Source organism: Agelaius tricolor, unplaced genomic scaffold, assembly GCF_023055355.1.
Source record: "Agelaius tricolor isolate 1412-34295 unplaced genomic scaffold, bAgeTri1.0.p SCAF_7, whole genome shotgun sequence".
NCBI lineage: Eukaryota > Metazoa > Chordata > Aves > Passeriformes > Icteridae > Agelaius > Agelaius tricolor.
In genome coordinates, this window is record NW_027269267.1 from 909,689 (window position 1) to 925,520 (window position 15,832).

General features: G+C 54.8%; 2 protein-coding genes across 4 annotated transcripts in view; one reads left to right on the forward strand and one right to left on the reverse strand.

Annotated features, from left to right (window-relative positions):
- Positions 1-1,245: 1,245 nt before the first annotated feature.
- DONSON (DNA replication fork stabilization factor DONSON) lies at positions 1,246-7,906 on the forward strand. The gene is made up of 10 exons (XM_071430074.1): positions 1,246-1,556; positions 1,903-1,983; positions 2,924-3,127; positions 3,210-3,388; positions 3,759-3,937; positions 4,292-4,415; positions 5,127-5,231; positions 5,577-5,775; positions 6,581-6,781; positions 7,585-7,906. Exons 1-10 carry the CDS (start codon positions 1,287-1,289, stop codon positions 7,720-7,722), a joined length of 1,680 nt encoding a protein of 559 aa, XP_071286175.1. The 5' UTR covers positions 1,246-1,286; the 3' UTR covers positions 7,723-7,906.
- A 2,291-nt stretch (positions 7,907-10,197) lies between these two features.
- The window catches only part of SON (SON DNA and RNA binding protein), a 37,840-nt gene continuing 32,205 nt past the window's right edge, over positions 10,198-15,832 (reverse strand). For 2 of the 3 annotated variants that reach the window (XM_071430066.1, XM_071430065.1), the window contains exons 10-12: positions 11,901-11,969; positions 11,711-11,826; positions 11,009-11,638 (exon numbers count right to left, since the gene is read on the reverse strand). In XM_071430066.1, the coding sequence (XP_071286167.1) occupies positions 11,024-11,638; positions 11,711-11,826; positions 11,901-11,969 (800 nt within the window). In that variant the 3' untranslated portion in view covers positions 11,009-11,023. The other variant, XM_071430067.1, reaches the window with a different exon arrangement.

A 15,832-nucleotide genomic window follows, 5' to 3' on the forward strand; every position in this document is an offset into this window, starting at 1 on the left:
AGGCAGTAAACCTGGTAAATCCAGAGTCCCCAAGCTGGTGGAATTGTGTGTCAGGTGTTTGAGGCACTTTGTGTAGCTTGTTACCTTTGGTATCTCCCTGTGCTGTGCACGTTCATTTCCCCTCTTTTAACCTCAGCACAGCCCAGATCTGTCTTTCCAGCATTATCCATGATCGTGGCCTATCTCAAAGTCAGCAGTGGGGAAGGAACTGCATTTTGCTTTCCTTAAACCATGTGCCTCCCTACATGCTCTGATTCGAGAGCAAAAATACTTTTTGTCTTTCAGCCGTGTTGCTCATTTTCGCTGTGAATCACTCAAACCATGGACATGGCCACTTCAAAGCTGTGTCAGTGGGAAAATGGGAGAGAAACCAGATGATCCAGAAGCACACTTGATCTGTCTCCTCTCACTCAGCACACTTGGAGGAGGCTCTGGAGCAGTGGTGCAGGGCAAGCCTAGGACATCAGGAGGAACTCTGATTTTACTGCTGGTGTGCTGCCATGCAGCCTGGGAAAGGAGAGGGGCTTCTGTGCACGGCTGGAGCGTGGCAGTGCTGCGGGAGCTGCACAGCCATTCTGCAGCCTTGGAGCCAGCTGCTGGTGTTTCCCTGCTGCTGCTCAGTTTTGCTTCAATGTTTCCACAAGAAAGCAGATGAAGTAAGATATTAACAAGTTAAAAAAAAACCAAGCACAAGCAGTGATAAAACTGCGGACGAAAGATCTTTTAATAGTATCGTTTTTCTTTTATTAACTCTTTTGTCAGTAAAATTGTTGCTCCTGACTACCTCTTTATGCCTTTTGAGCCACTTGTATTTCTAATAGTTTTCTACTATTTGTTATGTCTTTTGAGCCCCATGTATAACTGACGAGTGCCATCGAGAGCAGTTTTCTCTCCCAAATAGCCTCAAACACTCGTTTCTTTCTCCCAGAGAGGCTGAACCCCGTGTGGTTCGTGTCCCATCGCACACCCCTGGCCCCGGTATCAGCACAGGGGATTTGGCCCGGGCGCAGCCGTGTGGCGATGCTGCCGCAGCCCAGCCCAGCCCCTGGGGCCGCTGTCCGGGTGCATTTGGCAGGGCACGGACACAATTTCAGCGCCGTCTGTCTTTGTGCTCCGTGTTTGTGTGTTCCGTGCGGGCGGAGCGGGGCTGGCGGGAGCCGCTCTCCCCTCAGAGCCCCTGAGGGCGGCAGCAATGGCGGCGCCGCTCCCTCAGCACCGCCCCGGGGCGGAGCGGGCGCTCTTTGGCGCCAAGATCGGAGCGCGGCTCCTCCGGGCCCCGCTCGGCCATGGCCGCCCCTGCCGAGCCCGGGCACTCGCCCGGCTTCAAGAAGCCGCCGGCGCTGCTGCGGCTGAAGCGCAAACGTCCTGTGCGGAGGAGCGACCCCGCCGCCACCGCGGAAGCCGCCGCCGCCCCGGCCCCGCGGGGCTCTGCGGCCGCCCGCCGCCGCAACCCCTTCTCCAGCCTGGACAACGCTCCGCGGCGGGCGGCGGCCGCCCCTCAGCCTCCGACAGCGGCCCCCGCGGGCGGGGATCCATCGGCAGTGCCCTTCTGGCAGGTGGGACCGAGCCCCGGCAGCGGGGTCCTCCGTGCTTAGCCCTCAGGCATCGCCCTGCGCCCTCAGGCATCGCCCTGCGCCCTCAGCCATCACCCTCAGCCACGGCCCTAAGCCCCTCAGCCCCTTCCCGATACAGCCCCGGGCTCGCCCCCGCCTCCTCCAAGGCCCTGCTGGGCTCGGCTGTTGCTCAGCTCTGGGTACAGATCTTGTGCTCACCCCGAGCGGGGTTTGTTTGCAGCCCGGGGTGCTGAGGATCACTCGGGAAATGTCACCGCAAGGGCAGTTTTTAAAATGATCAGCCCGTGGCTTCCTTTGTGCTGTGTGCCTCATGCTGCTCTTTCTTCAGTTTTTAGAGCCGGCCTGTGAGGAGAAGCCCCCCGGGAGAGTGGAGCCTGCTGAAAGTTCTGACATCCTCGCCCTAAGCCAGGTACGAAACTGCGCACGCTGCTGAAAAGATTCCAGCTGTTCTCAGGGCACGCAGAAAGCTGAAACTGTTTCACTTGGTATTTGGTGCCCCATCTTTGCATAAAAAAATGTACTGAAATATATTCAAGGAAATTTCTTACATTGATGTTTCCTGTTCTGGTGACAGTCTTTTAAACCCAGCCTTCTGCCTGACCTCACTGGTATTGTAGTTCCGTGGACAGAGATTGTTGTCTTTCAGTTTTCCTGACTATTAATTTTACTGTTTCTTAGTTTTATCTGTAGTTGAGATGAGGATGTTTTTCACCAGATAGACCTCCTGCAGTCTGGTTTTCAGCTACAGAAATGGAGCACTTCATCAAGCACATAGGAAAGCAAGAATTCCTGAAAACCAGCCCTTGAAATTCAAACCGAGTTTCAATAGACATTCTCTAATGTTGTTCTAGGTGCAGAAACTGAAGTTCAAACTAAATTAGAAGGATAGAAAAAGGAGAACAAATTGTCTTGGAGGTGCCCAGGGCTTTTTTCAGCATGTGACCTTACAGTCACCAGGAGAGGATGAAATGAAATAACCATTTTGGCATGGAAATTCTTGTCTTCATAAACACCAGGCTCAGGGCTTTTTTTGTTTTAATAATTTATCTTTTTTATTTGTTCCTAGTTTATACTGTTGGAAGGAGTCATGAGTGGAAGCCCTCTCATGTGGTTTTATAGGCAATGGAATGGAGTGTTTTTGTTTGAATCTGGTGCTGAGTAAAAGAATGAAAATAGTAGTGTATAAAAGAATATAGAAATTATAGAATATAATAAATAATAGAATATAATAAAAAACAGAATATGATGTAATAATAATAATTATATATATATATATAAAATAATAACTGTCAGCCTGTGGACAGGTTTAATTTTCTGCGAGTTAACTGATGCTGTTTCTGCTTGCTCAGGACCTTCACTCCCCTCTTGCTGCACCCAAAGCTCCCTCCTCGCCACGCCAGGAGTTCCCTGCAGACTGGAGCATTAAAACACGGGTTCTCTTCATGTCCTCCCAGCCCTTCACGTGGGCCGAGCACCTGAAAGGCCAGGAGGAGGCGCAGGGGGTGGCTCAGCACTGCAGGGCCGCGGAAGCCTCGCTGCCCCGGAGCGTGCAGGTGAGGGCCGGGCGGGTGCCTGGGGCTGCAGCTCTGCTCGCCGCAGCTTTGCCGTGCCCCTCACTCGCTCTGGGCCCCGCAGGAGCCGCGGCTGTGCACGGAGCTGCGCTGCGCCTTCCAGCAGAGCCTGCTCTACTGGCTGCACCCCTCGCTGCCCTGGCTGCCGCTCTTCCCCCGCCTCGGCGCAGACAGGAGCATGGCTGGGAAGGCCTGTCCTTGGGCACAGGATGAGGCCCTGCAGCAAGTGCTCATGAGCGACTGGTGAGTGCAGCCTGATGGGCTGGGTGAGGGTGAGCGAGGAGATTGTAATTAATCACAGAGCCGTGGCATGGTTTGGGTTGGAAGGGAGCTTGAGGATTAACAAATTTCAGCCCCTGCCATGGCAGGGACACCTCCCACTGTCCCAGGCTGCTCCAGGCCCCAGTGTCCATCCTGGCCTGGGACACGGCCAGGGATCCAGGGATGGATTCCATCCCAGCCCCTGCCCACCCTGCCAGATAACAATTCCTAATTCCCAATCTCCCATCCATTCCTGCCCTCTGGCAGTGGGAGCCATTCCCTTGTCCTGTCCCCACTCCCTCTCCAGGGCAGGGGCCCTGCCAGCCGTGCCAGCGCTGTGTGTTCCCTGCAGGTCGGTGAGCTTCACCTCGCTGTACCAGCTGCTGCGGGCGCGCCTCTGCCCCTATTTCTACGTGTGCTCGGCGCAGTTCTCGGTGCTGTTCCGCGCCGCGGGGCTGGCGGGCAGCGCCGAGCCCACGGCCGCCATCGCGCCCACCACGCGCGGCCTGCGCCACGCCATGCGCTCCGAGGGTAAGGGTACCGGGATGGGCATGGGGATGGGCATGGGGATGGGCACGGGGATGGGCACCGGGATGGGAATGGGGCAGTGCTGAGCCCACGGCCGCCATCGCGCCCACCATGCGCGGCCTGCGCCACGCCATGCGCTCCGAGGGTAAGGGCATGGGGATGGGCATGGGGATGGGCACGGGGATGGGGCAGGGCTGGCACACAGCCACCATTGTGCCCACCACACTCGGCCTGTGCCATGCCATGCGCTCCGAGGGTAAGGGCACGGGCATGGGCACGGGGATAGGGCATGGGGATGGGCACGGGAATGGGGCAGGGCTGGCACACAGCCCTCACTGCTGCCTCTCCTCACCACAGGCATAGAATTCTCCTTGCCTCTGCTCGAGGAAAGTGGAGCCAGGAAACAGAAAAACTCTGAGGAGAGTTTGGAGACAGAGACGGCTGAGGGCCTCAGAGCAGGCAGCAGCGTGGAGGATACAGGGTGAGTAACAATGCTGTGTGTCTCTGGCATAAAGGGATGGGGCATCACTGATTCATTGATCATTAAACACCAGCTCAGAGGCTGTGAGATTTTAAAGAAAGAATTCAGCCATAGATTCATTGATCAGGTAAACATCTCAGAGGCTGTGAGATTTCAGAGGAGCAAGCATTCAGCCATAGCTCATAGTCACAAGTTTCTTCATTAGAAGGCAATATAGAACTTTTTGCATTTCTTATTTTGCATTTCTAACCTATCACCTTTACTTACTTCTGCTCCACTGTGGATACTTTTATCCAATGGGTTTCTAACTCACCTACACACATATGCTTCTGTTACAACTTCCAAACTCTTAGTTACTCTATACAAGCACACCCTTACATTATAAACCCTTCACCACCTTATCAATACAGTTTCTCACTTAAGGCATATTCTTACTTACAACTATACAACTATAGAAAATAATACTTAATGTCTGTTCTTTGTTCTGAATGTCTCTTGTTCTACTTAATAATGTTCTTTATTTTTGCGTCAATCCAAGCTCTTTCCAAGGCTGCAGATCAAACCCTCCTGGATCTGTGGAAGTTTCTATCTTTCCATTTCCCACAGTTGTGCAGTGCTGGAATTCAGGGGCATCTCCACGCTCCTGCACAATCCATTTGGAAAACCTTCCTCAGAGGCATTGCCCTCCTAACCCTGATCCTGTGTCTCCAGGGAACCAGCTCCCAGCGATGATGATGATGATGGAAACTTCTCTTGGCTTGAGGAGATGGGAGTCCAAGGCAAGGTGAAGAAACCAGATACTATTTCTATCCAACTGTATCCTTCCTCTGATCTTCCAGACACCAGAAAACCCTGCAGCTTTTACAGTGCTGTGGTACACGTTTGAGTTCTGGAGAAGTTTTTGAGAACTCTTTTCCAAATATGAATCCTCACGTTCCTGCATGTTATGAGAAACTGCATTTTTTTTTAGTTACTTTGCAAGTAATTTCTAGGATTTGAAGCCAGGGTTAAGATGCTGTTTAATATCTGAAGAGCAGATCTGGGTAGGTGCACAGCTGGGTGGGGTTTGGGGATTTTGGTCAGGTGGGGTGTGGGGAGGCTCACTGCTCCAGCTTTTTGGCCCACGGATGCTCCATGGCTTTCCCTTGACTGGGCTCCCAGGCGCAAGGAGAAGCACGAGGTGCAGGTGGATCACAGGCCCGAGTCGCTGGTGCTGGTGAGAGGCAGCCACACCTTCAGGCTGCTCAATTTCCTCATCAGCTGCCGCAGCCTGGTGGCCGTGGCGGGGCCGCAGGCGGGGCTGCCCCCGACGCTGCTGTCCCCGGTGGCTTTCCGGGGCGGGACCCTGCAGACGCTCAAGGTGAGGGACGCGGCGGGCTCCGGGAGCGGGGGGAGCGCTTCCTTACCCAGGGAATCAGCCCCTGGCTTGGTGAGGCTCCCCTCAGGCACCACAGCGGGGTTGTTGTGGCTAGAGCCTGAGTCAGCATTTTGTCTGCAGGCACAGCCCGTTCCTAAATCCCTGCAGCACATCCCTGCTCTGAGCTGACATCCCAGCGTTCCCTTTCTCACCTCCCGGCACACAAGAGGCTGTGCAGGGCTGCCCAGAGGGAAGTGGCTGTTAAGATTCTCCCCAGATCTTAATGGCTCTCAGACTATCCCAGCCCCTCGCATGAGGAGCCCCTGAGGCACAGCTCACCCTCTGTTCCTGCAGGGAATGGTTTGGACTGGGAGGGACCAACCCCTGCCACGGCCAGGGACACCTTCCCCTATCCCAGGTTGTTCCAAGCCTTGTCCAGCCTGGCCTTGGACACTTCCAGGGATCCAGGGGCAGCCCCAGCTGTGCCAGGGCTTCCTCACCTTACAGCCAAGAATTCTTTCCCTATATCTAACCCAGATTTCTTCCCACTAAGAACAGCATCCAGTCACTTGTTCCACCAGAGAAGTTCATCCTGGTCTTGTGCACTTCCCTTCCCAGTCCCTGCAGCATTCCTGCAGTCCAGGAGTACATTTTAGGAGTTGTTACATTCAAACCTCACGCATCGTTCAGGGAGTGAACAATCCTGAGAAGCGTTTCCATTTTCAGCGGGGCTGTGGCCCTGTGGTGTCAGAGCGGTGACAATTCCCGGCTGTGCCGTGTGTGACCGCGGTGTCCTGTCTGCCCCCAGGCTCGCACTGTCAGCGGCCGTGCCCGGGTGCCGGGGGGCTTTGAGGACGTGTTCAGCCTGGAGGTGCTGGGGCCCGTCCTGCCGCACGCCCTGCACGCCCTGACGCTGCTGCTGGGCCCGGCGCAGCGCGGCTCCTTCCGCGCCCTGCTCAGCCCCCACGAGCCCAGCGCCGCCTTCAACACCCGCCCGGGCCTGCCCCAGGTGAGGAGGAGCGAACACCGGGATAGCCCGGGATAGGGAATGCACTCCGGGACAGGCTGGGATGGGGAGGGCACACCGGGACAGGCTGGGATAGGGAATGCACACCGGGATAGCCCGGGATAGGGAATGCACACCGGGACAGGCTGGGATGGGGAGGGCACACCGGGACAGCCCGGGATAGGGAATGCACACCCGGACAGGCTGGGATGGGGAATGCACACCGGGACAGCCCGGGATGGGGAATGCACACCGGGACAGCCCCGGGATGGGGGCGCACACCGGGACAGGCTGGGATGGGGAATGCACACCGGGACAGCCCGGGATGGGGAATGCACACCGGGACAGCCCCGGGATGGGGAATGCGCACACCGGGACAGCCCCGGGATGGGGAATGCACACCGGGACAGCCCCGGGATGGGGAATGCGCACCGGGACAGGCCGGGATGGGGAATGCGCACCGGGACAGGCCGGGACGGGGAGGGCACACCGGGACAGGCCGGGATGGGGAGGGCACACCGGGACAGGCTGGGATGGGGAGGGCACACCGGGACAGGCCAGGACGGGGAGGGCACACCGGGACAGGCCGGGATGGGGAATGCACACCAGGACAGCCCGGGATGGGGAATGCACCCCGGGACCTTCCCGTGGCAGGGCCTGCCGCTGGAATACCCGGGAGCACCAGAACACCCGGGAGCCTCTGCCTGCAGCCCGGGGCTCGTCCTGCCCCAGCAGAGGTAACGGGAGCTCCCCAGCGGGCTCTGATTTCCCGCACAAAGCTCATTCCATGCGTGCGCCCTCCACAGGAGGACGGGCAGCAGGAGCTGCCTGCCTGCGGGCTGCATCCCAGGACGCTGGAGCAGCTGAGGCAGTGTCCCACGCTGGGGAAATCCTCCCTCCGCCTGCTGGAGATGAAGGATTACAGCTACACCTGGAAGGCCTAGGAATGCTGCTGGTGTCCGGAGCAGGACATTCCCTCCCAGAGCTGCAGGTGCTGAGCTTGGGGCAGGGGGGCAGGGATGCCCCACACAACTGCTGCACAGGAACACCTCCAAGGGCTTTGGAGGAAGGATGGGAAAGGCCTTGGACATCTTTTTTACTGTACAAAGTGTTTTTAAAATAAAATGTGGTTTTTATTGGTCTGGTTTGCCCCTGGCAGGTCAGTATTCTCCATGCACACACAGCTTCTGTTCCAAGCATGGAATTTCTGCTCCTGCTCAGGGCAGGAACTCATAACCAGCTCAGAACTAGAACCCCCCAGGGCAGGGGATAGGAACCAGATGAGCTTTAAGGTCCCTTCCAGCCTAAACCTTCTGGGATCCCATGGATGGGTGGAATGCTTGGCAAAACCCCTTCCCAGGCTGTTCACAGCCCCCTGCCCCCCTCAGCAGCTGCACCTTGGGTGTGTGGCACCCCTTGGCTTGGGGTGATCTTCAAACTCCACAGAGAGGAATGGAGGTCAGAGCTCCCACACTCACCCCAGGCCTACAAACCACAGCCTGGGCAGGGGAACAAGGGGAGGAATCAAATGCCTGCAGCACCTGGGCACAAGGGAAGGGTGGCCAGGCCTTGGCACCTCCAGGGAGCTTGGCAGTGCCCAGCCCTGCAGGTGTCCCCTGCAGGTGGCACTGAGTGCTCTGGGCTGGGGACAAGGTGCCCATGGGCACAGCTGGCACTGCATGGGCTGGCAGGGCTGGGCCAGCCCCAGGGACTCCATGGATCACAGAGACAGAGGAAGAGGAGCAGGGTCTGCCCAGGCTCTGAGTGTTTCCCTGCAGGTGGAGGCTCCCAGGCCTTTTGGGGAGGGGGTCACTTCTCCATAGCTCTTGGCTGAGCACATTTCTGCAGCAGGGAATGCCACAGCTGAGTGGGAACTAACTCGTGTTTGTGCTCTCCAGGTGTATTTCCATAACCTGGTGTTTGTTACTGAAGTGAAGCTGTGGGCAGCAAAGCTCAGCTTTCCCTGCTGCTGCCCCTGGGCTCTGGGATCACCCAGCAAAGCCCCACAAACCCACCACAGGCACGGAGCAGCCCCTGAGCCTGGGCCAGCCAAAGCTTCCTCTGCCTCCAGAGCCTTTGTCTGCCCCAGGCCCCAGCAGGGATGCAGCTCTGCTGGAACTCTGGGTGATCCAGCATGGCTTTACAGAGCTGCTGAGAGCTGGCAGCCCCAGGAGCAAAGCCCAGCTGCTGCCAGGATGCAGGGCTGCTCCTGAAGGATATGTGGCTCCAGGGAACACACAGAACCCCAGCTTTAAGCCATGACATCCAGACCTTTCTGAGTAGTTATTTTTCAAATGGAGCCTTCAGTAGGACTGGATTCTCTGCTGCTGGGAGAGAACTCAGGTCTTTACCTTATGCATGGGAAACAGGGATACAGACAAAGGAAGCAAACAAGTACAGGGGGCTCTACATTCCCAAATCTGATGGTGTCCAGCTGAGGAGTCTGAGCTGCCATGGGGAGAATCCTCAGCAGCTGCAGGGTCTGAGCTCTGCCAGGCCACTGAGTGTGGAGGGAGCAGCTCCAGCCCTGGGATGGAGCCAGACACCCCCAGGGTGCCTCCTCCCATCTCTGCTGGGATTTCACACCTCCCAGACACTTGCAGGACAAGCTCCACACGTTTAGTCAGAGACCGAAGGCGAGATGCCAAAGGGAAAAAAGTTTAATTCAAGACAACAACGTCCATGAAATGAAGATCAACTGAAGCATTTTCGGAGCGCTTGGACAGACTCTCAGGGGCTTTTCTGTCTCCAAACCAACCCCAACTCCCTGCTGCCCAGGAAACACCACCCCTTGTCCCTGCAGAGCAAGGAGACTCCACGTTCTGTGACACTGACGGGACCCACACGGCTCCAGGCACCAGGAATTCCTCAGCTCCATGGACCCCCATGGCCAGAGGGTCCCTCCCATGAGGCCTGAGCAGCCTGGCTGGGTTTGTTCTGTCCCCAAACCCAGCTCAGGTTCACCCCTCACAAACACTTGTCCTGGGACAAGCACCTGAAGGACCCCAGTGCAGGAATCCTGGCAGCCTGCTCCTACCTCAGATCCCTCAGGGAGGGTGCACTGCCCCTCCCAGTCCCATGTGCACACAGATCAAAGATTAATGCTTCTTAAATAAAAAATAAAAGTAAGAAAAGCTCTCTACATCCTCTCAGCTGTCCAACTGCCCAAACTCTGGGTCACGCTCCTTGAGGGCAGAGGATGCTTATCCTTAACACTGCATCCCAAGGAGTTATTTTGTAAAAGTTCAAAACAAACAAAAAACCACCAGACCTGCTCCTGCCATCCCAGTGGCTGTTGGGAATCCTCACAAAGCCACTTCTGTATCGTGTGTGTGCTCCTTGCAGAAGGCATTTTGGTGTGTTTAAATTCCTGTTTCCTGGCTTGGCAGCCCTTGCAATTACCGTTTACTGACCAGGGGTGAAGATTATGAACTTGTGCTGCTTTATTGACCAAGTTGGGTACAACAATTGAAGCATCATTCTACCCCCTCCCTCCCCCCAAATCCAGTTGTAGATTTGTTAAAGAGTTTAAAATTCACATGAACCACAAATCCGTACAATCAGCATCAGGCAGTGGATTCCCCGGTTGGGAAGAGCAGCCCCGCTGCGAGGCCGGGCCGTGCCCGAGCCCCCGCGTGCCCCCGGCCGCCCTGGGGTGGCACCGAGGGGCAGCGCCCGGGCACGGCCCCAGGGTGTCCCCAGCACCTCCCCGAGCCCAGGGAACCCTGCAGCCACTACAAAACTGTATCAAAGAAAGGGTCAACGCTCTGACAGGAGAGGAACTGCAGGAGCTTCAGCCAAGGGTCTGGATTTCTGATGCCTCCAGAGTCTGTCGTCTGATTTAGTCGTTTAAGAAATAATTACATCACTAATGTAAACAATATAAACATACCAAAAACTAAGTATGATTTAAATACATTTGGATGGTACAAAAGAAAAACCTGCGGGTGTCTGTACAGTTTTTACAAGGTGGGAATCGCCGATGTATTTACAACATGAGAGGGGCAAATACCATTTCTTGTGCAGAGTAAAATGCTCAGAACCAGTGTCCCAGTAAAGCCAAGCTTAGCGGTGTGAGGCACTCCTGAACATGGTGGTATTGACCATGCTTTCCTTTGGTACGAGTCCCATGGCCTGCAGCGCCGCCGTGGCCGCCGTGGCTTTCGCGTGCTTCTTGTTAAGGCTGGCAAAGGTGGGCCTGTACTCGTTGCCATTGACTCTCACCTGGCACGGGGGAACCAGGGGTTAGCGAGGGGGCCGTGCCTGCCCCAGGCACACTCTGGGCAGCTCCTTTTTAGGGACACAGATCCCACGGCTGCCTGTCAGCAAGGACATTGCAGGGGATCCCACCGTGCTCGGGGCTGGGAGGGACCTCACGGGCCAGCCAGTGCCACCCCTGCCGTGGCAGGGACACCTTCCACTGTGCAGGGCTGCTCCAAGCCCCAGGGGCCTTGGGCCCTGCCAGGGACCCAGGGGCAGCAACAGCTGCCCTGGGCTCCCTGTGCCAGGGCCTGCCCACCCTGCCAGGGAATTCCTAATTCCCAAGATCCCATCCAGCCCTGCCCTCTGGCAGAGGGAAGCCATTCCCTGCGTCCTGCCCCTCCAGCCCTTGTCCCCAGTCCCTCTCCAGCTCTGCTGGAGCCCCTTTAGGGCCGGCAAGGAGCTCTGAGGTCTCACTGGAGCCTTCCCTCCTCCAGGTGAGCACCCCCAGCTCTCCAAGCCTGGCCTCAGAGGGGCTCCAGCCCTGGGATCCCAGAATAAAGTGCTCCAGGGACTCGGTTTGGCCTTTCCAGGAACAGGACTTGAACGTTCCAGCACCGAGACGGCTCCACCATCCTCAGCCAGCCCCGTGAGGTGTTTCTATCAAACAGAAACATGGATTTCACCCCTGGCACAGAGAAAGCAGCACAGGGGCAGGCAGCCCAGACCCACCTTGAAGATGAAATGCTTGCGGTGATCAGGCCCACTGTCGTCCACCAGCACGAACTCGGGGGGCGTCCACCTCCTCTTGTTGCAGATCTCCATCAGCGCAGACACCGGGTGCTTCCCTGGCACACACACACGGCAGGGTCAGTGCCCAGCCAGCCCCTGGCAACGGCGCCATTCCCGACAAGGAACTCACCTGAAAGATCCTTCATCACCACGTAATGGCCAGACCTCTTCTGGGCCTTCTCTCCCACAGCAACCAGCCCTGCAAACAACACAGGCACGATGACATCCCCTGGTTCCACTGATTCCCTGTGCCCACTGACATCCCCTGGTTCCACTGATTCCCTGTGCCCACTGACACTCCCTGTGCCCACTGACATTCCCTGGTTCCACTGATTCCCTGTGCCCACTGACATTCCCCATTCCCACTGACATTCCCCGTTCCCACTGACATTCCCAGGTCCCACTGACATTCCCAGGTCCCACTGACATTCCCTGGTCCCACTGACATTCCCTGCTCCCACTGACATTCCCTGGTCCCACTGACATTCCCTGCTCCCACTGACATTCCCTGTTCCCACTGACATTCCCCATTCCCACTGACATTCCCTGATCCCACTGACATTCCCCGTTCCCACTGACATTCCCCATTGCCACTGACATTCCCTGCTCCCACTGACATTCCCCATTGCCACTGACATTCCCTGTTCCCACTGACATTCCCTGGTCCCACTGACATTCCCCGTTCCCACTGACATTCCCCATTGCCACTGACATTCCCCATTGCCACTGACATTCCCCGTTCCCACTGACATTCCCCGTTCCCACTGACATTCCCCGTTCCCACTGACATTCCCTGGTCCCACTGACATTCCCCATTGCCACTGACATTCCCCGTTCCCACTGACATTCCCCATTGCCACTGACATTCCCTGCTCCCACTGACATTCCCCATTGCCACTGACATTCCCCATTGCCACTGACACTCCCCATTGTCACTGACATTCCCCGTTCCCACTGACATTTCCTGTGCCCACTGACATTCCCCGTTCCCACTGACATTCCCCGTTCCCACTGACATTCCCTGCTCCCACTGACATTCCCTGTTCCCACTGACATTCCCTGGTCCCACTGACATTCCCCGTTCCCACTGACATTCCCTGTTCCCACTGACATTCCCCATTGCCACTGACATTCCCTGCTCCCACTGACATTCCCCATTGCCACTGACATTCCCCATTGCCACTGACACTCCCCATTGTCACTGACATTCCCCGTTCCCACTGACATTTCCTGTGCCCACTGACATTCCCCATTTGCCCCTGGCCCCTGAGGCAGCAGCAGAGCACAACCAGGATCACAGGGATCACACCTGGAGGATCACAGGGATCACACCTGGAGGATCACAGGGATCACACCTGCAGACCCCACCCAGCTCTCAACCCTCCACCTTGTTCCATCCTTTTCACTCAGCCCATTCTCCCCAAGGAAGACTCTGAAGCAGCCAGGAGGAGAAAACTCTCAGCACTCTCACACAAGGCAGAGAACACCTGGTTTTCCAAGGAAACCTGGTTTCCCATGCCCTCTTTGGAGAAACAATCCACAAGGGAGACACTGAAGAACATTCTCCTGTTGTTTTGTGCAGCCCTGAGTCACCCCCTGCCTTCAGCTTGCCTCAGACACAGGAGCACAGGGACCATTCCCATTATCCAGAGATGTCCCTGTGTCCCCTCCTGCCAGGAGTGACCCACAGACCTGGATTCCTTGTGCTCTCTGAATTTACAGGGTTCCAGCCCCTGGGAGCCAAGCAGCAGAGAGTGGAACAGCCCCAAAGGGCTGCAGGGAGCCCAGGCTCTCCTGGAGTCACTGCAATCACCAAAGCTCAGCCCTGCTCTTCTGAAAACCTTACAGGATCGAGGAAAGAACTGAAGAATTGCCACAAGTGTCTGAAATTCCAGTGACAATCCACCAGAGAAACTCAAGTTTCTCCCCATGGATTTTGCCACTCTCAACCTTTCAATATTCCTTTGTTTCTTACCTCCAGTTTTCCTGCTGTGGCTTTGGTGAATAAAGACAGGGAGATACTGCAATTGCTTCCAGTGTCTTCCCGCTCCTTCAGCTTTTGTGGGTGGCATTTGGGTTTCTCTTGCTTTCCAGGAAAACTCTTCCCTCCTTACCAGATAATCACCCCAATATTCCTGCAATCCCTAAGCAGGGCCTTCCCAAGGGGCATGAAGCCATCAGAGACAGTCACTGAAGGAATTTTACACCCAAACCAAGCAGGGATGCTCATCCTCCTCAACCAACTCTCTCCCTGCTGTTGAGCCCCTGACACTCCACTCCACCTCCTGTCTCTGGGACCTCAGCTGGGAATTTCAGACAAGCTGCAGCCTCCTGAGTCACTTCCTGGGACCAGGAATTGTATTTTGTTTGGGCTGGTTTATATCTATAAATATATATTTATTAAAATAGATCTTTTAATAATTATTAGAATATAAACTCTAATATTTATAAAATAAAATACTGTTTTCTACATTGAAAAATGTCTAATCAATTCCTTACAAAACAAACCTGGGTGGTGGGTTAATAACAGCCTTCCTGTCAAACACTGTGGACTTTAAAACTCCACACAGAAGTTAAAAAAAAAAAAAAAGAGTATGTTTTACCCAAGAACAGATATCTGAAAAACTACTTGTCCTCAATGTAGAATCCCTAAATATATAATACATAATAACATATATAATCCCTTGTCCTAAATATATATTATATATAAAATAAATAATATATATTATCGTATATGATATATACTATATATACACTATATAATATATACAATATATGAAATGTAATATAGTATATAATAATAAATATATATTATATAATATAAATAATATATTACATATATTATATTATATATACTATAATAAATAATAAATATATATTATAGTATATGATATATACTATATATACATTATATAATATATAATATACAATAGATATCATGTAATATAGTATATAATATATAATATATAATCATGTTTCCTGCTTGTCTGTGAGCAGGACACCTCCTGCCCCTCATCTCCCTGTGCCACAGACCTGGGTGGCCCAAGAGCAGAGGGAATTGTGCATCCAGGCACAACTTTGGTGGGAATGATCAGGTGAGGCTGCACGTGAGCAGAAGTGTTTCACCAGCAGGGAATGCAAAGCCCAGCTGGGCTGTCTGGAGGGTGGCCCTGGTCTCAGATGACTCTCACAGGCCAGCAGGAGCCCTTGGCAGTCACTGCCTCCAGGCACCTTTGGGCTTTCATTTCTCTCTTTACACAGAAAGGTTGTAAAGAAGAACACGTGAGGGGTTTGGCCATTCAAGCTCAGTTCTGAGCAGTGATAAAAGCCAACACAAGCCCTGAAATCCCAGAATGGTTTGGGTGGGAAGGGACCTTGAGGCCCATCCCGTGCCATGGGCAGGGAACACCTCCTACTGTGCCAGGCTGCTCCAAGCCCCATCCAATGGCCTTGAAATGAAAATTCTGAGTATTTCCACCCCTTGCTTTGAGATGGGTTGAAGGCTCTTTAGAACAATCTTTAGAACAGCAGCAATCTGACCCACAGTCAGTGTGGAGTTGCTGTTTTGTTCCATGCAGAGCAGAACAACTACATTAGAAATCCTGACTGCTGCATTTTGGATTTAAAGCAAAAGGTGTTTCAGATGGAGAATCTCCAGCAGCACCCAGCACACAAACCTCAGTGGCCAGGCTGAAGGAGCAGCAGCACTGGATGGCTCTGCTGCACCAGGAGAGTTCTCCCCTGTGGCCATGGACAGGAAACCATGGGAAACAGGGGAGGAGGTTTCCAGGGAAAGTGGAGGCTAAAGCTGCCCTAGAAGCAGCCCTGAGGATGAGCAGAGCTGCCCTCAGCAGGATCAGGCTGGAGATGAAGAGCAGGGAAAGGACCAGGATTGCCAGGGAAGCCCCAAAGCCCTGAGTGTGAGTCACTGGCACAGCTCAGCTTTGGGGCTCTCAGCTCTGTCCCCACTGACCCCTCTGGAACTCTGACCCCTCTATTCCACCTTCTACCCCACTCCTGCTCCAGCCACTTGCTCCAGAGCCACCACTGCAGCTTTTCCAC

What these genes read in the sequence shown, in the direction of transcription:
- DONSON (XM_071430074.1), top strand. Translation starts at nt 1,287, where the DNA reads ATGGCCGCCCCTGCCGAGCCCGGGCACTCGCCCGGCTTCAAGAAGCCG. An exon ending in CCACGCCATGCGCTCCGAGG is followed by an intron (nt 3,938 to 4,291) that starts GTAAGGGTACCG and finishes TCCTCACCACAG; the next exon opens with GCATAGAATTCTCCTTGCCT. An exon ending in GGACCCTGCAGACGCTCAAG is followed by an intron (nt 5,776 to 6,580) that starts GTGAGGGACGCG and finishes GTCTGCCCCCAG; the next exon opens with GCTCGCACTGTCAGCGGCCG.